At 40.7% G+C, this 26,151-nt stretch overlaps 3 protein-coding genes across 3 annotated transcripts in view; 1 reads left to right on the top strand and 2 right to left on the bottom strand.

Annotated features, from left to right (window-relative positions):
- stxbp5l (syntaxin binding protein 5L) overlaps nt 1-1,044 on the bottom strand; it is an 85,572-nt gene extending 84,528 nt beyond the window's left edge. The window contains exon 1 of the mRNA XM_068746118.1: nt 877-1,044. Within this exon, the coding sequence (XP_068602219.1) occupies nt 877-1,044 (168 nt within the window). The remainder of the gene's footprint in view (nt 1-876) is intronic.
- A 15,461-nt stretch (nt 1,045-16,505) lies between these two features.
- Nucleotides 16,506-21,574, bottom strand: gtf2e1 (general transcription factor IIE, polypeptide 1, alpha). The gene is made up of 6 exons (XM_068746635.1): nt 21,450-21,574; nt 20,711-21,006; nt 20,382-20,539; nt 18,599-18,794; nt 18,048-18,283; nt 16,506-17,472 (listed from the first exon to the last, which is right to left on the bottom strand). The coding sequence occupies exons 2-6, from the start codon at nt 20,998-21,000 to the stop codon at nt 17,000-17,002; spliced, it is 1,353 nt and encodes a 450-aa protein (XP_068602736.1). The 5' UTR covers nt 21,001-21,006; nt 21,450-21,574; the 3' UTR covers nt 16,506-16,999.
- A 692-nt stretch (nt 21,575-22,266) lies between these two features.
- rabl3 (RAB, member of RAS oncogene family-like 3) lies at nt 22,267-25,180 on the top strand. The gene is made up of 8 exons (XM_068746375.1): nt 22,267-22,323; nt 22,898-22,989; nt 23,177-23,306; nt 23,386-23,500; nt 23,591-23,741; nt 23,958-24,029; nt 24,336-24,374; nt 24,539-25,180. Exons 1-8 carry the CDS (start codon nt 22,278-22,280, stop codon nt 24,593-24,595), a joined length of 702 nt encoding a protein of 233 aa, XP_068602476.1. The 5' UTR covers nt 22,267-22,277; the 3' UTR covers nt 24,596-25,180.
- Nucleotides 25,181-26,151: the final 971 nt, after the last annotated feature.

Consider the following 26,151-nt stretch of genomic DNA (forward strand, 5'->3'; position numbering starts at 1 on the left):
CCTCTGTACAGAAGTGAGGGGGGGGGGGGGGGGGGGGGGGGCAAAACACTCACCCCAACAGTGCTACTCTGTCCAATGACGATATACAGTAGCTCCATATAGAATCAGGTTTCCTTGAGTTCTCAATGAATTATTCACTGGCTAATATAAAATTCACCCAGTTTCTTTAAGTGTGAGGAATAATCACTGCAGTCTGCCCCCAAAATGCATCCGAAGAAGGGCTGCAATGGTTGGCAGAGGCTGCTATAAATATCTCCACCACCCTCCATTCACATCCCTCCCTCATTGTCCCTCTTTCTCTGTGAAAAGCACATCCGCTATAGGACAGTACTGCAGGGTCCCTTTGCTGGCTGGCTGGGCACCTTTTTTTTTTTTTTTTTTTTTTTTTGCAAGGGAGGGACACCAGTTATGTCATCCCTTCTCCACCATCCGTGCCCGCTGGCTGATGCAACGGAGAGGCTGCTATTCGTCGACTCTCTCGGGATTGTTTATATCACATGTGTGCAGGCTATACTGCAGCCTGTGCAGCATGCTGAGAGCTGGAGTCTATCCGAAGCGCACGCACGCACACACACACACACACATGCACCACCCTGCACACGCGTGTCCGTGGGGGGCTTTATGTCGATGAACAATGGATGAATGGTGGAACAACTGCAATAATGTGTTGTCAAACGCTTCCCCGTTGTTTCACCTCCACTCTCCACTGAACTGGAAACGAGGAGCTAAACTCCCAACACAAATCCGACCACCAAATACAGATGCGCTCCGTTTCATTCATGCCAAATCCAGATACTCTGTGGTTCCGAGTTTGACCTCCATCCTTTGAGTTTGCGTAGAGCTTCAGAAACAACAACAACAACAAGAAGCACCCACCTTACACAGCTGAAAGTTTTCCGACACCAGCGTCTCTTGGATGTCGACGTCCTTTGGAGTTGGCGCCGCGGTGGGGGTCCCGGCCGCGCTGCCGCACGACGGAGAACCGACAGTCCCTCCCGGTGAGGAGGTGGTTAAGCCGTCCAGCACCTTCCGGAACTTCTTCATTTTCAAGCCTGCTTTGGGTTCAGGGTAAACGGAGACCCGCTCTGCTTTATGGTGCTTTTAAAGAGAGTTCTGGTCTCCTCTCGGATGCGGGATCCCAACTCGTTTTTAAGCGGCCCGAGAAATCAAATATCACGTCCTGCAGCAGTAACAAAAGGGGCTCTTTTAATACACCTTATGTGCAGTTTAAAAAGTCACCGCGGCCCCTCATCTTGCTCTCGGGCTGTTTTCCACTAAGAGATGAATGCGTCTGAGCCTTTGATTGCAGATACAGGTCGCCTAGCTCGTCTCAGAGCACTTCATCCTCCTGCTGCATCCTAAAGTAGCGTCCGCTCCCGGGAATCGGAGGAAAGCCCCCCCACACCTCAACATAACCGGGGGACGCCGAGCAACGACGTTTCAGACAGAAGTGGTCGGATGAAAATTAACTTGGAGCAATCCCCCCCCCCCCAAAAAAAAGAAAAAACACACACACTTTGCCAGTACCAGAAAGAGAAGGAGGGGGGGTAGACTGGAGACGCATCGAGGAGAAGAAATGCGGTGGAGGAGAAAGATGGTGCGTGATCTGCGGGTTGATCTGCGGGTCGATGGGAGTCGCTTTTTGGACCGCCAGCTGTGGATCCCTGCAGACAAGAGACGAGAGCTGTCCGCGGTGCTGAAAATCATAACCCGCCGCGGCTCCGCCCCCCCTCTCTCCTCCCCGCTCTCTCTCGCCTGTGATTGGACGAAAGCAACACATCAGGGAAGGTAGAGCATGGGGGGAAGGCAATTGAGGAATGTTCTCACCTTAAATGAAATAAAAAATGAAATTGTGGCGCTGTGAAAAACGTGGTAAACAGAGAGACTAAAATGATGAACATATGGAGAAAATGTTTCATACTGCTCTTTGGATTGTTCATGTTCTTTAGTAATGCTCTGTTGTGCTTTTGGTAACTCCTTTTGTAGCTATCATTTTTACCTGCATATTTATTCAGGCATTTCCAACAACATGAATGAGAGAAGAGCCAAAATAAAATGAAAATGTTACCTATTCTTTAAAATAAATGATGTAATAGAGACACTTCACATAATTGTTTTTTAAATCAAAGAGTAGCTTTGTAAATTACGCACACTGCCAAGGCATACTTGAAGCCCACAGGCACAGTCTAAAACGATTTTCCAAAAACTGAGGGTTGGCCATGTGGCAGTGGAATATTAATTGAAATGGATATATATAAACTGGCAGATCCAGGATTTTTTTTCCCTCAGCATTGAAAAATGTTATCCCCTCCCCCTACTGTTTCTATTTATTTATTACCCATAAAATGCCTGTTGGATTTTGGTGAGAGTTGGTAGAAGGGTTGGGCTTAGCAAGTGAGAACTTATTAAATTCTGGTGTGGATCCAATAATAACCGAGAATATTCAGGATTGTAAGATAAGGCAGGACACAGCTGTCTGTGTCGATTACACATTAAATACTCGATGGACTGGCGTGAAACTGGCTGCAGGAGTACCATGCAGGAAATAATCAAATTTAGCAGTGCATCTGGAAACACAAGCACATATAATTTCTCTTGATGCTCTTGTGAGATGGGACTTTTAAACATTTGTTTACTCGTGGATTTTTATGAATCTTGGTAGAAGAGGGAGCAATATGGAAAAAAATGTAAGAATTATGGAGTAACGCCAAATAGAGGTGGATAAATGCAACTACTGTACTACTTACCGGTAATAGTTTTGAAAGTGTGTGTTTTTTGATTCCATCACAACACAATATAGAATTTGACATAAATGTGCTCAGCAATTCTGAAATAATAAAATATAATGAAAAGTAATGGACAATTTTGACTTCAAGTGACTGCATGAGAAAAAAGCTTTTCATTTTTACAGGAAAAAAAAGTGTTTCCATATTTTCACAAGCAAGGAGACGGTTGACGAGCAACTGAGAGAGTGATCCTAATGCAGCTGTCAAATGTCCCACTAATAATGATGGTTTCAGACAATTAGAACACTTTTGTTGAGTATTTCTTAACCATACATTAATGGCTTGAACCATGAAAGTGTATTTTATGTCTCTGACCATACCCCACTCAGGAAATATACTATTACCACACATTGATTTGTGTTCATTTCAGAATCAGAATCAGATTTCACAAGGTTATATTAATTAGCTAGATAACACTTATTGCACATTTATTTCATCATAACCACACATTTATTAGTTGAATTGTTGCAAAGTTCAATTGTTTAACTAGTAAATCATTGATAAGTGTTAGATTTCCAGCAAAAGCAGCTCTAAAAAGTTTCTTCACTTCCCAAAAAAGCAATAATGCACAATTAATCAAACTCGTAAAACCAACACAAATATGGATGTTGAGAAGGGAATAATGTAAATCTGATTTATTATCAATAAACGCATCCCCAATTCAGATCCAATCCAGATGAAATTTGGTGGCAACATAGAGCTCCCCACCCCACATGACTGTCAAATTCAATGGACATTGGTCAATAATCAACCGGGATATTGAGGAACAAATTTTGAAGCTCCATTGACTGCGATATTAACAAAATTCAAAGTGATCCAGATGCCAGGATCTCTTCTGGATCATCACCAAAATGTAATTATATGTTTCTGGTAACATCCCTGAAAGATCTGTCTGTAACCTTTTGAGTTCTGTTGCTAACAGCCAGATAGACAGACAGACCCCCGCCTAAAGGTAAATATAGTCCATCAGTGCTAATAGTAAGAAGCTTTTGATTGTACATGCAATGAATCAAAAAGATCTCCAATTTGATCACCACTGGGAAACTAGGTGAATGCCAATCACATAAAGTGGAAACGACAATGTAAATGGGAATTATAGTGGAGGGTGGATTTATTTCTGCTTAAACAGGGAAAAACTGGAGTACTTTTTCGTTCACTTTCACTAAAGAATTCCTCTAAGCTCAGCTTTAAATGCTGATGGATAGATCCATGCTGGGCAGTTAGAGGCAAAGGATGCATCTGGAAAGGGACCAAATGAGCTGGAGATAAAACAAAATGAAATAGAAATGGAAAAATCGCTGTTATTGTCCTTTAAAGGTTCCACGGAGATAGGTGTTGAGAATATCAAGCGAACACAATTAATCTACGTCCTCGCTTACGTTAGGAGGTTGCTGTTCCTTAAAGGTGACAGGAATAAGCTAAGGATGCTTACGTACACCAGCCCTACGCTCGCTTGTTGCCTGGCATGCAAAGCCTCTACCTCGCTGGTGTCATCCAGTTATCAAAGGCGTTTTATCATTGTAATTTAATATTACGTGTCGAGGACATACAAAGAAGTGGTATACGTTTCCTGTTTGTGTGCTGCGTTCACTGCAGCACCTCCAGTGAACAGGCGGAAATGCAGAAATAGAGCCTGAGATTGTGTTGGCCTCAAAAGCAATGGTGTTCAGTACAAACATGCACCCACAGAGAGCTGTGTTTTGGATGATACGTGGTAATTAGTCTGCAAGCTAATTAAGGGCCAGATATAATTTGTGGCTTTCATTGAAGAGCATATTTAGCATATTTAGTGTTGTGTGAACGTACAACCCAAACCACCGATGTAAACACCGTGCAATTATTTCAATTTGCATTGTTTGATTGTGATCCTCTGATGCTTTCCCTTGCAAAAAGAATGGAATCAGAACGATTCATGGAAATGTTAAAGGCTGTTGTGACAATGATAACTCACTGCATTTTAAGGAAGAAAAGCATAACTGAATAATAGTTCAACATTCGACCTCATCATCATGAAGGGCCCCGTGTGCTCAGTCAGCTTCATCTCAGACGTGATTTGCTGCGCTGCACTATTTTTCAAGAGCAGATGAAAGTCCATCTAAATGGCACAGGAGGCATTTGTGATCGCACACAGTCATGTTTCCATCAACACAGAGGATATTCCGCTGACTTGTGCTCAGCTCTCTAACTATAAATCTCCCTAAAAGTTGATGATTCACTTTATGGCAGTTTCCATTTTGTCCCCAAAAGGAAGGTTGAGTTCCCACAATGTGACTCTGCAAAAGGATTTATTGGCCTCTCACACACACACACACACACCTAGGTGAACTGCAGTGATAAATATGCTATTGATTAATGCCTAGTTGTTGGGTGATTGAAAATGACAGAGTGGGGCTGCCTTGAATTATTTGGGTCCTGAAGTACAAAGGCACCTCAGAACCTGCCAGCTACTCGCTAATGACAATTCAGCCACTGGAGCAACAGCACATTTTTTGAGGCTTCTGGCACAGACAGGGAAAAGCCACATGAAGGATATCTTGGCTAAGAAGTCCTCTTCCGAGTGTTTACAGTCCATTTAGCCACTTGAAATGCAAGAATGGACTCAGGACAGCTGTGGCAGACGGGCTTTGGTTAGAGCGCAGCCGCAGGAGGTTCAGGGAGTGTCGTGTGTTGAGCTGAGTATTCGCTCTGTCATATTACCAAGTTGTGTCACAATGAAAAGGTCACAAGTAAATTTTATCTACAGCAAGACAAGAGACGACTACGCATAGAAACCAAAATCCAATGCCAAATACGTTGTCCCTTAAGGATTCAGCATTTACATTAGTTTAAATAGACTGTGTCAGTAAGTACTGTCAAGAGCTGTTCATGAACGCACCACAGTTTATTTACAGCTGATGGGGTACAAAAACAAATATGTTTTATAGCTCTTTAGAAGGTAATGTGGGAGCCCATCGCTCAAAACGTAAAAACTTAGACAAAACGGCTTTAAACAGCACAATAAAATATGAATAATTTACCCATCTGTGCAATAAAAGATGCGTCAATTATTTTGGGGGTGATAGCAGGTGTGCTATGTTTTAAATTGTTTATGGGGGGGCAAGGCTGACATTTGAATCCCAGGTTGTGGTTTTAAATTATTGATGCCTTAACTTGTATTGCAGCATTTTAATACTGTGTAGATGGAGCTTAAGTCAAATTCGCACATAGTTTAGTAGTTTGGGAATAACAATTTATCACAACCATAAACTCAATACGCTTTCAATTACAAATTAGAAATCTATAAAATAATTATACATACAAGTACAGACATTATTATTATTAAGGTGGTTTCATATTTAAATATAAATAGCTCACAAAGCCACAACTCTCATTGATCCTAAAATAAAGAAAGTCCACTTCTGATGCAGCGCTTTGAAGTGGTCTCCTGATGGACTAAACCTCCCCCACACTCATACGTGACCATTTTAGATGCAGAGCATTTTAAATGTAGTTCTCTGGATCACAAACAACTGTTGCTACAAAGAAAAAGGTAAAGTGGATATGATACACCTGAGGAAAAAAGCTGTCCACAGCAAAATCATTCTTTCCCTTTTACCAGACGGTCTCAGATGATAGCAGTCAGTCACCACTGATAATAGAAGTCCATCATTTTCTGTGAGATTTGGGTTTTTAGCAGCATGCAACGAGTCCACTCCATAACTACAGTAAACTAGGATGGTGTTCTAGAAATCAGCAGTTCCAAAAGGACACAAAAAAACAAAAGCAGCCAAGTGAAATGAAAAAAGGGTGGGGGGGGGGGTTAAAATAGAAAGCTGAAGCCCAAACAATAAGAAGTAGAATCAAACAGCAAACCTCAGGGAAAATTCACAAACTAAGAACAAACTGGTGAGGAGGCAGGCAGGCAGGAACATGGAAAACAAAAGAAGCAAATACAGGAAACAAGCACAACTGAGAGAGGCACATACGTAGACCAAATACTGTACACATACGTAGACTAAATAAAACACTGGTGACTCAAAAGAAGAAAAAAAAAACAAGCCTAGACCTCACTGTTTGTACATGTTGTAAAGTAAGAAAAGAAAAAAAAATGAGCAAAAAAATAAGGGAAAATGGGGGCGTCCTAAAAGATTAAGAAAAAGACAGGAACAATTCTGAACAATTTTATGACATTTCAAATAAATAATTTTAAAGCGCATTGATTGAAGCCTGCTGCGAGAGAGCGCTCATGTCTGCAAGGTTCATTAGACGAGGACGTCCGTGTGAAAAAGACATTAATGTCCAGCTTGTTTGTTCTGTATTATACACAACATGTGTGCTTTGTGAGTGAAATGAATATTAATTCTCATTCTGATATACTCCAGCCTTAACTTTTATAGTACTCTGCATGTACTCCATGGACTCTTCTCACCGCAAACCCCCACTGAGCTGATTAACTCTGACGCGGACCCACCCACCAATCTGTTCAGTCACTTCGCTCCAATTAATACCTGTGGGGTGATTTGATAAAAGCTCACAGGAGTAGAGTTTAGAAGCAAAGTAAAGCCACAAAAAGTTGTCTTACTTAATCAATTTCCAATTAAGAATTAATTCCTGTCTGTGGGACCACTGATAATCGAGTTGGTGGAGGAAGTCGGGGGCCTGGGAGGGAGACGTATCCTACGGGGAGCGTGCATTTCCATATAAATGAGCTGGAAAAGGTACATCTGATTTTCAGGATGCGTTATCGATGATGGAGACAAACGCATAATGACCACTTTCCTTCTTTGGAGGTTAGATCTATTTCTTGTGTCCAATCTGATAACATGTTTCATGGTGCAGTCGGCATGCTTCTTCTAAAAATCCAGCGTGGAACGGTTACTCTCCTCCCCAAGCAAGCCAAAACCTTTAGTGCTCGAGATAGTGGAAGTCACAGTGAGCCTCTGGACCTGATGGCATTTCCTCTTCAGTGTGTACGGAAAAAAAACTAAGACATTTTCTTGTTTTCTTCTTCTGCCTGCATCCGAATATTTGCTGCGCAAACAGCAAGTGAACGTCTGGTGTTATTTGCAGCATAAATATTCATGTATTAATATTGAAGCGTCAAATGAAAGAAAAAAGGAGAGAGAACACAGACCTCCGCCAAGCAGCTCATCCCCCTCATAATTACATTTACACGTCTGCATGGTGATCTGGATCATCATCAAATGTTATAAATTGTTCTTGGTATCTTTATACACCAACCATGAAAAGTAAAAGTGAATCAGAGTTGATGTGTATTTAAAAAACTAATTTGGATCAATAAATGGGATCTTCAAGGTTAAAATGTTATATTTTTTTCCTAACATCATTCTGGATCCGATCCAGATGAAATTCAGTGGTGAGCTAGAAGTCCCCTCCCTACATGACTGTGTCAAATTCCTGATCCTGGTAACATTCCCAAAATTTCCTGAACATTTCATCCAGATCATTCCAGACCTTTTTGAGTTATCGTGCTAACAGACGGACAAACAAACGCCGGCGATTACAACTGAATGAAAAAAATCAGCTGCAGGTCATTGGTGCCATTTGTAAAAGTTGCAGTTTGAAACCTTCAATCGTGTCAATGCCATGCAAGAAAGCAGAAACATCAAGCCACCGGTGCTGTGGAATAAACCATTCTTATAAAGTGTGTTAGAAAGGATCCCAGTTCATTTGAAGAAACTTGATTGAGTTTTCTGGAAAAGGCAATTACCGTTTAAAATTCCATTATCACATGTATTGACATTTTCAAATGGAATGGAGAAGAGAGGAACAAAGCGTCAATGGTTGTCATGGATAATGTCATCTTATCCTAAGGGTGCGCGACATGGCAATCTGCATCGGCGTGAACTTTGTCTCAAGGGAAATAGAAATGTTTTTACAAAAATCTCATCAAACCAGAGGGCCGCTGTGGATAATTGACCCCTTTAGCAGCTAATTCGGTGACAATAGTTCAATAATGCTACTTTCATTTGACAAATGGTTCTTTCTACGCGAATCTACGTCTGATATGGTTTGACGGATTTTCAAAATCCATTATTAAATCTCATTATTTGCAGCAATGTTGGTGGTTTTTGAGTTATTTAAAACACCTCCAGCGCAGATGTGAATGTAAACACAGAGTTATAAATCATTGTCATGAATAATAAAACCAAAAATGCCATCTACTCTTAACACGGAACGCTGGTAACATTAGTCAAATAGCTTGAAAGCAAAGGACAAAGACTCACCGATCTGACCTTCTTCGGCTCCTTCACCAGAGCAGCGCCGCCACTACGTTCGTCTTATCCTGCAGGGAGGCGCCGTCTGCAAAAAATACGACATGAAAAGAACCAAATTAAGGCTGAAAATGTCATATTCTTGTCTTTTACGTACTGGTTTGCATTTACCAAGCATTTATAGCAAACAAGATGTGAAATTCTGCTTTGTCTAATATTATTCTACGTAGTATACCCTGTATTTGGTCAGGGCCCATACACTGATATATTTTTAAACCACTATTTTTCTATCCATGGTGAATTGATTATTGTGTGATTCTGAACATCAATGCAATTTCCTTATCTCACCGTGGAATCTGCAGGTAAAATGGAAACGGAAGCGTGATACTATACCTTTCCGTCTTTTTCATGCAGCAAAACAGAAGTCTGGTTTGATGTTATGAACGTGCAACTTCATCTTCGCACCTTTCTTGTTGAAGTATTTATTGCATCCAATATTGCATATTGCGGCGCACATATTGGAATGTTACGGTTGCGACCTTGACTACAGCACCGTAAACTCAATCAGTGGGGAGCAAATTAGCAGCTGTGACCTTAATCCAGTATCGCCACCACCACACTAAACAACTGATCACATCTCAAAGGCACAGAATACATCAGTTACCGGATCATAAATTTAGACGTGCGTGACAATGAGTCGAGTATGTGACATATTTTGAGGTTAGAGGAAGGCAGCATGGACCGCTGCTGACATGATAAACCCTTAAGATATCACAACTGAAAATTAATTGAGGAGAAAACTTCATCTTTAACTATTTTGCATTTCCAGGACCAACTAATTTTGGGTTCCATGACTGGAGCCGATCTTACTAGGCAGAAATCCCCGAACTGGAAAAGGATAATCCGTCATGAAGACATCTGAATATTACAAAACAGCAGCAGGGGAATGCTATACTTGCTTTTCATAATGCCTAAAATTGAGAGAAAAGCTTTATCAATGACAGTAACTTGAATTGATTCAATTTGTTAAGTTGTCGTGGTCTGGCACAGTTTGACTTTAAATCTAATGGAAACACACTTTAAGACAAATTAGTTAGACTTCCAAAAGCGCCTGAAAGTTTCGTTTTGCCAGGAAATGTTGCCAAGAATGTTGGCGGCGTAGAAACCAGTTCCTCTGTTGGACAACAGCTAGAATAATTAGAGGGTGGCATCAACACCGCAGAATCATGGGATTCTGGAGGAAGTGTGAAGCCAGACAATGAAAAAGAAATACAGTATTAAAGTGAAAGACAAATGAGATACTTTATCCTCCACCGTCTTCCAATTGTTACATTCTCTGTTGTTGAGTTTTGTCATTCAGAGATGTGGTGTGTTTCTTCTCTGACCTTGTTTTTCCATGTCTTGCAGTGTGGGCGTGGCCACAGGAGTGCTGACTGAACCTGGAGACACACCTGACATTCATCTGCCACTTGAATTGTTTTGAATTTAGACCCTGCCCTGATGACGCGCCGGCACCAGATTATGATTGAATGTTCCTTTTCCAACTCGTGTTTCCCTCAAAGTCCATGCCATATTTCTCAAGCGTGTTTTGCCTTCTCTTACGTGACCGTAAGATTTGTATATGTATATACAGAATGATCGTTACCACCCGTGATAATAAAAGCGCAAAAATGAAATCGATTTGCACGCAATATTGACTGTTGAACAGAAATTTGAGTTAAAACGCTGAAGTTTTATCAAAAGAGCAGAGGTGGAAAATCAAATAGCAAATCTGCTATGAGGAAGGTTGCGTTCATTTACACCTTATCCTCTGTAGGGAAATAAAAACATGAAAGTGTTGCTGTAACACAGCTGCAGAGGACGGACATGATTGATGACAATATCACATATAAAGAGGCCCAGTTTGTTTCTGTCCACGCCTGACGACGATGGTGTGGCGACGCTCATGAATAAATAACGTGGTCATTCTATGTAAAATGGATGTGGGTTGCGCCCACAAAAGGTCAAAGCTTCTAAATAAAAGCAGATGTTGGCTGTGGTTGCTGCTGCAGGGGGGGGTCAGAAGAGAACGGCCTGCAGGAACAGAGGAATAATTCTAATGAATTGTAGTTATAAAGTTATGCAGTTTATTTTTGTTTATTTGTTTTGTTCCTCTGGCAATACTGAAGTACATCAATAGTTTCCAAGTTATACATTTTAATTTCCATAAATAAGGCAGCAGTTAATGTTTGTGCTGTATGAATACCTACATCATAGGTATCATGCAACTCAACATTGCAACACTTGTCCAACCGTACCTCCCAACACCCCATAAAAGAGGAGTCCTTGGATGGATTGAGTCATCGTATCCTCTCCAGAGCGTTTAGGTTCTAAAGTCGTTGACGAAAGATAATTACGCGTAGGACGACAAACAGCGTCGATCGCTGCGTTGTTAATCTCTGAGATTCCCAGGATGAAGAGTGATATAGACACCTTGGAGCAATCAATCCTAATGAAATCAAGCAGCAGTCACGGCAACCTGCCTTTGTGAGACGCCACTGACACTCGTTAAAAGGATAAATAAATCCAGTCACATCCATATTTTTGTTGGGTGCCTGTTTTCTGAGACACGTCCGTTTCTGTCATGACCGATAAACATTAATGCAGGAACCAAACAAAAAAAAACAAGCAAAGTGTAGTATGAATGTTTAAATGTCAAGAACAACAATCTAACAGCCCCCCTCACCATGCCTGATCTTGAAGGCCCCCTGATTCATTGCAGCTTGGTGGATTCCCTGCAGAGATCTGTTCACCTTTGGTAGCCCAGCCCATCTCCCCACGCTCAGCCTTGCCTCAGCAGATCAATGGCACTGCGTGAGGTAAGGTTTTTAATTGCGCTCTTCTGATGGGCGGGGAATGTTTTAATGAGGCCAGGTCCTGTTTTTATCCTGACCTTTTGAGGCTGTGCCCTACAGGTGTCCATCCTCTGACTTAAAAGGAGCGTGTGGGCTTGTAGGGTTACCCCCAGAGGCGTCATCACCGAGTTCCAAGATCCACTGCAATGTTTGACCTTTTTATCTGGCCAATACCGCCAGTGGATTTAAAAACAAATCTCTTTTGGTAGCCGTTACACTGGGTCTGGTGTACCGACCACTAGTGTCATCTTTCAACAAGATGAACAGGATGTTCTATAGTCACATGTAGGAATGATGTATTTTTCTGATGCACCAAATAAGTTTATTTTTTTATATCTGCCGTTTTTCAGTTCACGTTCCAGTTGCTCTGTTTTAGTATGGTGCTCAGCCAACCCTGATATTTCTGCCATTGAAGTAAAAAATCAATTTGTCAAAGTCCCTGTGCGTATTTGTTCGTATTTGTCACATGTGATAGAGTATACCTTAATAAAAATGCTGTACACCATCTACTAAAGAGAAATATAAATTATCGTCAAATAAAACTTGAGCGCCGACCCACAGGTGTTCCTATCGAATGAACCCCCCCCTGTTTTTAATTCAACTTGGGCCCTCTGGAGCAATTCTTTAACTACACATCAGCCACCGCTACACAGCAGATGGGGAGCAGACTCGACATCCAGCTGGATTCCACTTTCACGAGAAATGTTTTTAATGAAATATCAGGCGGAGTGGAGAGCGAGAGAAACTGAACGAGATTCGACGAGGTTATGGTGAAGGACCAAAATCAATGATTGTCAGTTATACACAAGATGCAGCCGCTGCAGGGATGAGAGCGGCAACTGAAAGGTTGGAGAGCTGCTTAAGTTGTCAAAGAGCAACTGATGGAGCAGAAACGCTGCAGATCAGAGATAAATCTGACTTTAAGACAATGTGAAGGAGGTCACGGAAGAGCAACACCTGGAGGGGCAGATGATGGTATGGTTTAAATCAAGGGTCCCCCCCCCCCCTTGTTTTTTATAAAGGAGGCATCAAACCATGATAATAAATTACAATATTAAATAGTATGATTTGTTTTATTTTATGCTTTATTATTGTTATTATTGGGGGGGGGGGGGGGGGGTAGGACCACACTATGAATGCAGGAACAAATGCTGAGTAGAGAGGTGCTGGGTCTTAACTCTTAACGTTCCATACAGCTATATGATTGAATGATGTAGCAATAAAAAAGTAAAGGTCCTGTAACATTAAAGTCATTTTTCATAGAACTGCGAGAGATACTGCAGCTAGATGGATAGATAGATAATCCATGAGCACTAATGCATAAAACAAAAGTCCATTTCTACCAAACATTAAATAAAAAAATAATAAAATGAAGCACGCAATCTATTCAGTGCATATGTTGCTGTACTGCCAGCGGATGTGTGAATTAATTCACAGGCAGTATCGGATGGGGACTCATATATATATCAACCTTTTAACCTAACAACCTTTTACATTATAATAACCTAGGATTAATGCAGACTTGATATGATGACATGTCTGCAGGGCTGACATTCAGATTAAGGAATAGCCATTTCATGGACACTACATGAATCTAACCTCGAGGCCACATATGCTAATAGAAGCTGTGCATCGAATGAGCACTTTTTCATCAAAAATGCTGTCTTCCCTCATCGCTCCCAGGCAATAAACAGGTTGAAAGTAGGTGATGGGTCAACATATACCTGGTATATGACTTTTTTTATTATTATTATTTCATGTTATATTTCACAGTGTTGAGGAAACTGCTTAATATTTTATCCCTGATAGCATCACATTAAAATTTAGGAATATAAAGGATGTAAATGTAACCCTAGATTACATTTACATACAAGCGCCTATTTCTCCTTTACATTAATGACATATGCAACGTATCCAGACTGGTTAAATGTATTTTGTTTGCGGATGACACAAATATTTTTTGTACGGGTGAGAATTTGCAGCAACTTTTGAGTGTTATCACTTCGGAATTAAGTAAAATAAAAATATGGTGCGACAAAAATAAATTATCAATAAATTTGAGCAAAACTAAAATTATGTTTTTTGGAGATTATAATATACAGAATCAGGTACAAATTGATGGTGTCAACATTGAAACAGTAAAGGAAACAAAATTTTTGGGAGTAATAATCGACAACAAAATTTGCTGGAAACCTCACATTAAGTATGTTAAATCAAAAATCTCTCGCAGTATTTTTGTCCTTGTTAAAGCTCGGCATGTATTGGATCATGAAGCGTTATTTATTCTTTACAACTCTCTAATCATGCCATATCTACATTATTGTTTGGAGATATGGGGAAACACATACAAAACTGCACTCCAACCAATTTTTATTTTGCAGAAAAGAGCTATACGTATCGTTCATAATGTTGATTATAAAGCACACACTAATGATTTATTCTGGCTATCTCGAAGTCTGAAATTTTTTGATTTAGTACAGCACAAAACAATTCAAGTTTTATATAAGGCAAAACACTATTTATTACCACACAATATACAAAACATGTTCCATGAGAGAAACCAGGGATACAATTTTAGAAATATGTCAAATCTAAAGGTCCGTAGAATACGCACAACAAAGAAGGGTTTTTGTATTACTGTCTGTGGAGTAAGACTGTGGAATAGACTGAGTAATGAAATGAAAAATATGTTGAGTTTGACTTTATTTAAAAGAAGGCACAAAGAAATGATTTTGCAAACATACAGGGACAGTACCTAACAATATCGCTCGTGAGTCCAAACATGGGGTGAATTGCTATCTTTATTAGTAAATAATGTATATTTAAGTTTAGTGTATATGTTTAAGTTTAGAAGGGGTAGGGTTAAATAAGTATTTACTTCTTCCTACTCCCTTTCGTTCACGTAAATTGCATAGTTAGGGCATTATGGTTATTATTTATTGTTTGAGTTATTGTTAATTAATATTACATGTGCTGCGTGTGTGTGTGTGAATATGTCTTTACATATGTGTGTATAGTATATATTTGTATTTATGTTTATGTATATGTGTGCACATGTATTTGGCATTGTTTTTTCATTTTTGGTTGTTTACGTGGACGAAATAAATAAATAAATAAATAAATAAATAAATAAATAAATAAATAAATAAATAAATAGAAAATAAAGATTTGTGAAGATCACCTGGTTGACGACAGGGAGCTCCGTTAACATTTTTATTAAAGGCCTGTTTCCTGTAAATGTCAGGTCGATGTCACTGCTTTAGCCTTAAGTCCTTTACCCACATGCCCTTGTGGTTTCCCTGAGCCAGTTGCAGATGCATGATATGCAACATACATTCTGATCTGATATACAGTGCTGTTCATAGAAAATCTATTAAATCACAAGGGTTTATTTGAAAGTAAATAAACACAGCCAGTCAGCTGTTGTTCCGCGCGTCACTCTCAGACACAGCTGGATTACGGAGACAGTAGCAGCTGAGCTCACCCTCCTGTTTCTGGTGGGGCTATCAGAGCGGAGAGACCAGCAGACTTCTGTAAACCATAAATATGTGTATTTGCTTGTTTACTGGCCACTAACATTTCAGCTGTGAAGAGAGAGGAAGTGGATTTATGATTTGTCCATTAAAACTCAAGAGGAATACACAGCATGCCCTTTTGTCTGTTCGCATGACGAAATGTGCACGACGGTCATCCCTAATGCATTTCTGATCATACCGGTCTCTGGCTCAACACAAACATCAGGCACGATGGGAGCTGCCCGTCTGTGGTCGAGCGCTGGAGTGGCTTCCAGGTGCACAATCATCACTTGATGTATAAAAACTGAAGTGTAAGCATTCAATAAAACACCAGGGAAGTAAAAAAGCACTCAGAGTGCAGACACATCACTAATGACCTTCTCCTGTGGAGCCCAGATAAGCAGCTTGCAAATCAGACCTGAAGTATACATTATCTTGAAGGTATTACTTGCGTACCCAAAGGTACATGTGTTCAAGAAAGTACACAGTAAGGTACAGATGCTGACAGCAAAGGGAATATGTACTTCTGACAAGCTGAAGGCAAATGATGCAACAAGTCAAATTCAGATTTCAATAGGGGATGTTTGTTTTAAATATACTGGTACATTTTAAATCTCTTTGTGAGCCAGCGATGATTCTGAGTTTCATTAATAACTTGGACACACGTTAGTTGATTACAGCTAGTCGTTCCAATGAATTGTGTAAATGTATAATTGGCATAAATAACGTAGGATGATCATGTATTTCTATAATTCTGGGCTCAAATTCATCCTCCAACGAGTTTTCAGCTGCAACACCTGAAAATGAACATTTTCTCCTGTTAAAAAACAAAACAACTAAAAACCTGATGCTGCAACAAAAACTAATGGTCAGAAAACTAACCTTAATATTTGTGCTTATGCTACTGTACTGTTAGTCAACTGCAACAAGCTACTGTAATTTAGTGTGTTACATTAGCTTGTCACTCGACAGGCGTCCCTCTCACCAGCGAGTATTTTTATGATACACAAATAGCAAAACCTGATATAAATATATACAAAGGAGTAAATATTAATTAGCAAATGTTTGTGCGTGCATTCATCATAAATACTCATATTATCCACAAGAATTGGTTTTCTTTTATTACAAGTTGTTAATAATAACCAATGCTGTTCTGTAAACCACATTCCTCAAGTTTAAGGTGAACCTTAAATCCCATCTTGACTTCCGGGGATGGTGGAGGCAGCAGAGTAAAAGCAGCAGCATCTTCACTTCTCCAGCGTCACACGCCGCTTACGTTCAAAGCCAAGAGCTCACAGCCCCAATACCAGGTCAGTGCAGGTTACAAGCACGAGTCAAAGAAAACAGAGCGGGAGCAGAGAACATACACTCGCACACTCGTTAAAACTGAAGCATGTTTGTCCCATAAGAACAAAAATAACACACACGTGATGTGAAAATGAAACCAATAGGAAACTTGGCAAATTCAAATGGCTGATAAAAAATACTCAGGAGAGAATACTGCAGGTGAGGTCGCTCAGTCAACACTGTCAATAGTTCTTAACCCGGGGCGTCAGGTGGACAGTAAACACTCGTCTTATCTCGATTGATCAGTAGTACATGTCTTGGAACAGGTTTTGTCCCATTTCAATGTAGGCCTCCTTCTCCTGCGCAGACATCTGCTCCACCAGCTCTGGCTTCTGGCTGACCTCTCGGTACGAGCAGGGCCGGCCCCCCACCGTGACCATCGGCTCGTCCCCGACTTCTTCGAAGTCGTCGTCCTCTTCGTCCACCTCCTCGTTGGTCCGCCGATGTTGAGCAGCCGCGGCGGCAATCAGAGGATTTGCGGGAGAGTCGTCGTCTGATTCGCTGGTGTCGCTGTCGGAGTCGCTGGCATTGGCGGCGGTGGCGGCGAGCCCCCTGGTGGCGGAGGCGGCGCCCATTCCACCTCCACCTCCACCTCCACCTCCGCCTGCTGCAGCCCTCTTCTCATGGATGAGCAGGGCGCGCATCACTTCCTCGTTTTCATCCGACGGACCAAGACCAGCAGCTCCATCCTGGGCTCCAGAAACGCTGTTACCATCTGATGAAACAAACAAACTATTATTTAAATTAAACAATCATCGTTGAATGGGAGCGTGGCTCGGCCCGATCGTGTACATATACATATCTGCAAGTTGCTCCATGTTATCTCGGTCTCTAGCGATACCTCTGCCTGCCGCTCGTCTTTATGTCAATTCAGTCCCGTACATACACAACTTTGTGTAACACCATGTGTTATAACACAATGTTTCTTGCTATGACTATCGTCTCGCCGTTTACTGAAAATTACAGCGCATTCAGCGACGCGTTAAAAATCAATAACATTTCTAATTGCTTTCAGTGCAATTATCATCAAAGAGTTAGCAGGAATTTAAATGTTGAATGTCTTCCAAGTCAAGGATTTTGTAAAAAAGAAAAGAAAAACGAGAATTTGCTTGGAAGTAGAAAAACAACTGCGCCGGTTTGGATTCAGCATTGAACTCAAACTTCTTTGAGAAGACTTTAAATATATGAAGGATATTTCAATTATTTGTGAGAAACATGGACGTATTGAGTCTAAACGAATTATGATGGCAACGTTGGTCAGCTCATGATGGGCAGGGCGTTTGGCCTTACGGTTCTTGAGGATGTCCGGCTCACTGTAAGCGCCCTTCACCGTGCTGTGCGTCAGCCACACGGGCCTCTCCTTGGACGCCTTGCCGTCAGCGCGCTGTTTCTGCTGTTCTTCCTGCTCCTCCATGCTGATCACCACGTTCTGGGTGTACATGTTGGCGTAGGACGAGCCCGTGTTAGACCAGGCCTCGCGGTGTGGGCCGCTCGCGTTTCCACTCGCCGCTGCGTTACGTTCACGGCTAGAGGAAAGAAAATAAAAACATTCAAATAAGACCCTCGACAGCTGGCAAAAAAAATAAATAGATGGGTAACAAAAATTCAGAGTATATAATGATTCAAGCTAAAACATTGGATCATTAATGAGGGTTAATGGATAAGAATTCCTTTGTGGTACAAACAGATATGAGGTTAATCCAATATCTTTGTCCATTCTTGCTCCACAGAGACATTCTTGGTTTTCAGGTCAGTTTTAAAATCAAATCATATCGCCATTTTAGTCGCTGAGATTCAACGCAGTCTGAATGCTGGAGACAACATTTCTGTCAGAAACTGACCTCTGTTTGAGGGCGGGAATCTCGCCAGGCTCCGGCTCCAACAGGTCATGGGAAAGGTTAACATCTTCGGTTTCACGAAGCAGCGCGTAGATGGGTTCGATCTGCTCGTTGAAGCGTGCCACCTGCGTCCTGGCGTCTGGACAGACAGACTCATCCTCCTCTACCTCCGTCTGGCAGAACGTACAGCGGAACGTTCCTGTGGGTTAACAAGTCAACAATGTCAGACTTGTGGTTCTTGTAGTTAAAGTACCGCCATCTCAGGACGTGCCCTTCCCTTTAGCCCGGGCTGTAAACTGCCTTTTTTTAAAAACTCCTCCTGCGGAAATGAATGCAGTTAGTAATTGTGTTCATTCTAGTACGACAGACTAGAATGAACTTCAGGCATCATCAGGCATTCTATTAAATGTATTAAGTGAGAAGAAATGTTGGCCAGAACCCGGTAGCTTCTGTGAACCGTCTCCTAACCAGTCCTACCAGGACATGGTCAGCCATCTGCTACTCTGGCTTACTTCAGCTTCAGGAATGGAGCCGTTCCAGCATTACACGGACCCTATGTCTGCTTTGTGTCTGTTCGAGTGAGAGAGAGTGCGTGCTTGGAGAGATGCACATACAGGTTCTGCTCAAAAAATTAGAATATCGTGAAAAAGTCTATTTATTTCGGTCGTGCCATTCAAAAAGTGACTTTCTGAGATACTGAGTTTGGGATTTTCATGAGTTGTCAGTTACAATCATCAAAATGAAAAGGGAGAAACATTTGAAATATATCGGTCTGTTTCTAACGAATGAATATAGTACACAAGTTTCACTTTTTGAAAAGGCATTACTGAAACAAATCAACTTTTTCCATGATATTCTAATTACATGACCAGCACCTGTACACTGTTCTGGTATGAAGACGACGAAGAGGAAACCTTCTCATTCAAAGCTCGGTACAAATTTAAGCCTATACTATTACTAAATAAATAACTGGAATAAATAATAAGATGCACAAAATGCTCAGTGGAACAAACGTTATAGAAGCTCTAGAAGTTTCCGAGGTCCCGTGATTACTTCAATTATAACTAAGGGAATGGAACGACGTCGTATTCTGTACGACAATAAGGCAAGAGACACGTTCATGTTGGTGCTATTTTCACAAGCTGCAGTTGGGCTCCGCCTTTACTATGTTAATATTAATATGCGTTCTGACAAGTCTAATACCAACCTGAAAAAAAAGAGCGCCACTCATCACAGCAGACACAGCAAACAAAAACAAACAGCAAAAAGCTGTAGGGTTCCCAATCTGTGTATACCAAGTTAGTAATGAGTAAAGCCAACGTATGTCCTAAAAGTATAACAATTATGCGCTCGAAAGCTTCAGCCTCTCATCCGCGGGTCAGAATGAGCTGGAAAAGCAGCATTAGTGTTACTTCCCGTCCCAGTGAGGTTAAAGTGAGCTGACCCGAAACACGCAGCTCGTCCATCAGACGACCATTATATGACCTCAAGGCCTTCTTTTTGCGTGCCTTTGTCAGAATGCAGAGTTACTGCATCTACGGCGAGCTTTCACGCTGGGCGGCCGTGCTTTCTAGTGAAACGAAAGACACGTACAATGGAATTAGAAAGATGGGACATCTCACGAGGAAGTTTCTGCAGCATATAAATCACACAGGCCAGCAGAAACATTCATCTTTTTGCTAATATCTCACTTGGAAAGAGAAAAGTCCGCTGCCGTTGCCGAATCGTCGCCATGATTTTTTGATAGAGAACTGTACACAAAGTAGTATATTTTCCAAATGCCTACCTGTCATGAGATCAAAGAGCTGGTTGGCTTCTAGATCAGTGAAGGTGGAGAAGCAGAACGGGCACCTGAAGGAGGCACGGTTGGTCGAGTCTCGTTCATCTGTCTCGATGCGTCGTCGCATGTGATCCAATTTATACTTGACCACGTTGACTAGTACCCTAAGAGGAAAAAAAAAACAGCAGTAAGTCTTGATATTATGTAAAACACTAACATGAAGGAATCAAAACCGGGCTACATCAAACGGTACCTTTAATAAACAGACAATATTATGTGCACTCCTGCGCCTATAACGTCAAACCTCGAGTGCATATCAAAATAGAAACATCCACCTGTAGTTGATGAAGTAGAAATTGTGCCGCGTCGTCTTGCCGTCAGGCGCCGTCTCCACTCTCATGCGGCACTTGACAAACTTGTCTGCCTTCATGGTATTGAGAACGGCGCGCAGCTGTTTACGGTCGAACTTGAGCAATTCCAGCATGTCTTCCTCACGTACGCACGGATTCCGGATCAACACATCCAGGGCCAAAGCGTGTTCCACGCCATAGAAGCCCCTCACGATCTGCTTGGCAAGCCGTTTCAGCGCCGCGGGGACCTCGGTTAGTAGCTCTGGCTCGATCATCTTCAGCTGAGGAGAGAAATGGGAGATTTAGAGGCAGGATTCACACATAAATCAATATGCAGGTAACTTTAATCACTGAAAGTGTGAGCTCAAGATGTCGAAGGATGGGTTATAATATGAACCCTCCCAATGTGGGATTGCTAAGATGGTCCAAACCCTGATGCTTTGATGAACCCATACGGACTAGGTGATTATTTATATCACAGCATGCTGAAATGACATTTAAAGGAGTTTTGGATAGTAGAAACTTAGCTTAGCACGCTGCTACTCGGCTGCCGTTTAAATATGGTCAAGGATACTGGATACAGTTTTGCCAAGTCATTTAGAACTTTTGCATTTACCAATAAATCACTTTATTTATTTACAGTTTCTCGAAATTACTTGAGATTAACCGGGCAAAGATTGAGTAATAAGAAAATCGTTTGCGTTAGCCATTTAATAGCTCTTACCCGATACTTTAAACGTTATTCCACCCGTAAACTGAAGCCACTGCTTCCTTTGGTCATTTCCGACTACACATGTTCCTAACAAATACAACTAAACTCGATAAACACATTTTTTTTCTTTCGATACGCAAACTATCCAGTTAGCTGGCACGCTTCAAAAGTTCTACTAAATACCGGAAATAAAATATAAACGTATTGTTGCGTTCGAGGGGACGATAGCCAATAGAAACGAAGTACATTTGATCGACTTGGAAGTAGACCAATGGTGTTGCTTCTCTGTTTGATAGAATATTTTTAGTAGCCAATCAGATTAGACGAGCTTTATCCGTATGCCATATTACGTTTTGTTTCAAGAAAAAAATAAAAACGTCTTGTTTACTTCCGGAGCGGTGACTGCCATAAAAATTATATTACAGGTGGCTGGAAAAAAACAAAACAAAAAAAGCAATATTGTGACTACTTGACTTAAACTTTTCTTAGAATTTATAGCAGACTCCTATTAAGTAATTTATATTTAATTCAATGCCTCTGACCAAAGCCTATAGCACCACCTACAGGTTCACTAGCTGTAGTACTGTGTGTTGTACTGTCTATCCATCCAGGGCCAAAATTATATTCCACTCCATAATATTTATTTATTTATTATTTATTTTTATTCTTGACGAAACAACCAACCAACCCAAGCGAAACAAAGAACCAAGTCTTCAACGCAGCTGATCTTTCAGCCATCTCCTAGCGGCAGTTCGATTACCTCACCGGAAGTCCCGCCCCCAGGCTGCGCTTAAATGCCACGAAATAGGTATCTCACACCGGAAATGTCGATACCAAAAGATGGCTTCTCTGGACAGAGTTAAAGTCCTAGTTTTAGGAGATTCTGGTAAATGAAATACTATTTTCACGTATCAATTGTTGTATAAAACTGACAGCTGATTTGTAAAGCTATGAGTTCGCAAATGAGTTCCGATTAGCGATCCTTGTCATCTGTATTTACATTACTTCGAGATTAAGTCTGATGCAGTGCCTCTGTTGATATTTATACTTGACGAATTATTATTGTTATAATGATGTCAGCTTCACTGTTCCGTTTAAAAGTGGAACAGCAAGTGATTCTAAACATATAAACAACGCCTGCACGCATAGGTTATTTAATTTAAACATATTTGCCAAATGAAAGAATAATAACCGGCAGCTCGTTTAGGATATTTACTGATGTCATACGCAGAATGTGTTTTACTGGAAACCAATTTACACGTATGTTTATATAGTGTGTGTGTATTAGCATGTAAAAGTAAACAACGTCATCGTTATGTTGCCCGATCAAGGGAAATATGATTGACGAGATAAAATGTATTTCCTCGTGTATAAGGGTTACTTTAACAAGTTTTTTGTGTGTTTGTATTGATCCCATTGCAATTGTCCCTTGTCCCACCCACCAATCTATTCTTCTGCAGGGGTGGGGAAGTCGTCTTTGGTTCATCTGCTCTGTCAGAATCAGGTCTTAGGAAATCCATCATGGACCGTTGGTTGCTCTGTTGACGTACGGGTAAGCAGATTTAATGGCTCTTTAATTTACTAAATCAAATAAACAACATGAAAGCCTCCTCCTATATGAAATACAATGTTAATCATAATTTATATACAATGTTAATCCTAATTTATCTGGCATTGTACTAGACATAAATGAGTGTGATGTTATTCATATTTTTCAAAATCACTTTTTCCATCTACAGGTCCAAGATTATAAGGAAGGAACCCCAGAGGAGAAAGCTTACTATATTGAATTATGGGATGTAGGAGGCTCTGTTGGCAGTGCCAGCAGTGTCAAAAGCACCAGAGCTGTCTTCTACAATTCAGTTAATGGTAAAAGATTATTCAATTTAATTTTTAACATCATTTGGGCTGCTATTACCCCTTTTCTTTTCTTTTTTTTTTTGTTTAGGAATTATGCTGGTGCACGATTTGACAAATAAGAAATCCTCTCAGAATCTATACCGCTGGTCACTAGAAGCTTTAAATAAGGATTCTTCTCCAACTGGAGTCATTGTCTCAAATGGGTAAGCAAATGTGTGTCTGTTTTTACACGAGTAAAACGAAAGACACGGTGGACCTCACAAAACTTTACCGCGTTCTTCCCGTTCCTGCAGTGACTATGATCGGGAGCAGTTTGCTGAGAACCCGGTTCCTTTGCTTCTGATTGGCACAAAGTTTGACCAGATCCCAGAGACCAAACGCAACGAGGTTCTCACGCGCACATCTTTCCTGTCTGAAGACTTCAATGCAGAGGAGATCAATCTGGTAAGCAGCTTGTTCATTCTGACTTTAACTCTCTTTCGAACATCTGGTGAAGTATTAACCGTTTAAACTGAACCCAGTGTCACAGAACTGGGATTAGATGTCTGCAACGGATGAGTGGAACGTTGCATCTGGCATTAAAGCCATGGCATTGGCAGCGCAGAATCGATTGAGCAATTGTATCGTAATGTGTTATCACATTTACGTTTTTTCTTTCAGGACTGCACCAACGCGAGGTACCTCGCTGCAGGCACATCAAACGCAGTGAAGCTTAGCAGATTTTTTGACAAGGTGAGCGATGCCAAGTTCTGTCGAATCATTTGTCATCGTCTTTCTGAATACAGATAAAAGGTATAAGCTTTTTACAAACAGCTCACAGTAACTATTTTATGACACAATTTGTGTAAGGGTACTTATTACAGAAATCCTAAATTCACGTGGGACTCTGTATTCTTGCATTGCACCAAATTTCTGACCTACCGCTTACATTTCATATTGATATATTCACCTTCTTGGTGCAATGTTATCCTTTTAAACACATGTAAATGTTCTGTTTGTAAAGACTTTAACCTCTAAATCACCATCTGATCTCTTAAGGTAATAGAGAAGAGATATTTCACAAGAGATCCAAGCCAGGTGAGTGATGTATTTTTAATTTTATTTGTTAAAGTTACACTTAGCAAGATCATAATGAAACAGATTTTCAGATGCTATTAGTTATGCTTTATTATTAAACTAAGATTTCATTTGAAGTTTAACTGTCCCATTAAAATGTCACATTTTCTCACCTCTTTCTGCAGATGACGGGTTTCACAGACAGAAAACGGTTCAACTTCAAAAGTTTACACTATGACTGATGTGTGACCATTAAGCAAAGTGACAGGCTTTCTTTACCACCCTCAATAATGGTTATACCTGAACATTCTTTCATCCCCCATTATGTGAACAGAATCATATGCACTTAATTGCAATTGAAAAAAGGTTGTTGAGCACTTTCAGGAATGGAGAGATGATATAAATGTACATTTAAAGCCAGATTATTCAGCACAAGCGGTCTTTTTTTTTTTGTCGTCACAAAACATTCACATCTTCCAGCTTCATGAGTTCTTTTTTCAAAATAAAGACCTTGATTCTCCGTGAAAATGTGCTGCATTATTCAACATGTGACCAGAGTGCAATATTTCTGGCCTCCGAGTGGTGGCTCATGCAACATTCCCCCAACCCTGCATCACTTTTTTTTATCCTGGTGTGTAAGAAATGGACCTTTTTGTGAAGAGATTCAGATATTTTGGTTTAATTTCATCACCTCTTAGGGTGAAAGTAATTACTTTGAAGCTCGCTGTTGCAGATAAGTTTGCCTGCGTGCCTATGAATAAAGCATCAGAAGGACTGCGTAGTCTTAAACAGAAAATACTTTCTTTCGCAAATAAAAGAAAACAGTTTTCACCATTTGTGCAGTGTCATTGTTTGTGTTGCTTGTCAGATTCCCTGCAGTGTCTGATCAGTACCGAATTTTTCTCACCTGGAGCGCAGCTACATCTCATAGAACATTTAAGGACGGCAAATCCAGATTAATTTATATTCATTGCAACTGTGGGTGAAATGTTTGTGCAAGTCATGAGCTCCTGCGTGACGAGTCATCGAGGTAATTATTACAACCGCCTGGATCAGAGAGTTGAGAGGTTACTGGGGGAAATTCACTCAACCGAAAAGAAATTATAAAAGATAGTTAACGATAAATCCGCCATGGAAATGAGTTGGTGGAAGAGTGAGGCGTTATAAATTATACACGTGCACAGGCATTTACTAATTTAGTGAGTGCAACACGGAAGGACGCGTGCGCCTCCTTCTGGCATGGATGTACAACTGCACCTCTAAATGATGTACGGTGTATGGTTTTAGCAACCATGTTTCATGCGGGTTACGGTACCATTTAAAGATGTCGTACGCATCAAAACAGCAGCTTTTACTTCATCTCGACTCAGAGTGAAATCTGATCAAAGTTTTTTTCTGCTTTTTTTTTGGCTTCAAAACCTTCAGACGGCTGATTGTGATGCTTTTACTTTGGAAATGTCATCGTGAAGGACTGCTGACAGTCACAACGCGTTCATATTGATTTTCACATGGAGCGTCGGGCCCAACATGTTATGACTTTACAGGCATTGATTATAACAAGTTCATATTTATTGACTGTGTGTAAAGATTTAAAGGATGTTGAAACTGTAATTAAAATATGAAACAAACTCCTGAAATGATATTATTGTAGCCTGTACTAGGTGGTTATCACACGTGATCATTTATGTACAGAATTCTTTGGTCATACACTTTTTGTAATTCAGTCATTCTCGAGAGACACAACAATTCAATGCATCACTCATGATGTGGTTCAGATACAGCTGCCTGTCATTATACA

The sequence above is a fragment of the Brachionichthys hirsutus genome, chromosome 12 (assembly GCF_040956055.1).
Source record: "Brachionichthys hirsutus isolate HB-005 chromosome 12, CSIRO-AGI_Bhir_v1, whole genome shotgun sequence".
Lineage (NCBI taxonomy): Eukaryota > Metazoa > Chordata > Actinopteri > Lophiiformes > Brachionichthyidae > Brachionichthys > Brachionichthys hirsutus.

Excerpts from the sequence above, each read along its gene's own strand:
- gtf2e1 (XM_068746635.1), bottom strand. The coding sequence starts at position 21,000 with ATGATCGAGCCAGAGCTACTAACCGAGGTCCCCGCGGCGCTGAAACGG. Across the intron at positions 18,795-20,381 it reads GCTCTTTGATCTCATGACAG|GAACGTTCCGCTGTACGTTC; the intron begins GTAGGCATTTGG and ends GTTAACCCACAG. Across the intron at positions 18,284-18,598 it reads ATTCCCGCCCTCAAACAGAG|CCGTGAACGTAACGCAGCGG; the intron begins GTCAGTTTCTGA and ends TCTTTCCTCTAG.
- rabl3 (XM_068746375.1), top strand. The coding sequence starts at position 22,278 with ATGGCTTCTCTGGACAGAGTTAAAGTCCTAGTTTTAGGAGATTCTG. Across the intron at positions 22,990-23,176 it reads GTTGCTCTGTTGACGTACGG|GTCCAAGATTATAAGGAAGG; the intron begins GTAAGCAGATTT and ends TTCCATCTACAG. Across the intron at positions 23,307-23,385 it reads CTTCTACAATTCAGTTAATG|GAATTATGCTGGTGCACGAT; the intron begins GTAAAAGATTAT and ends TTTTTTGTTTAG.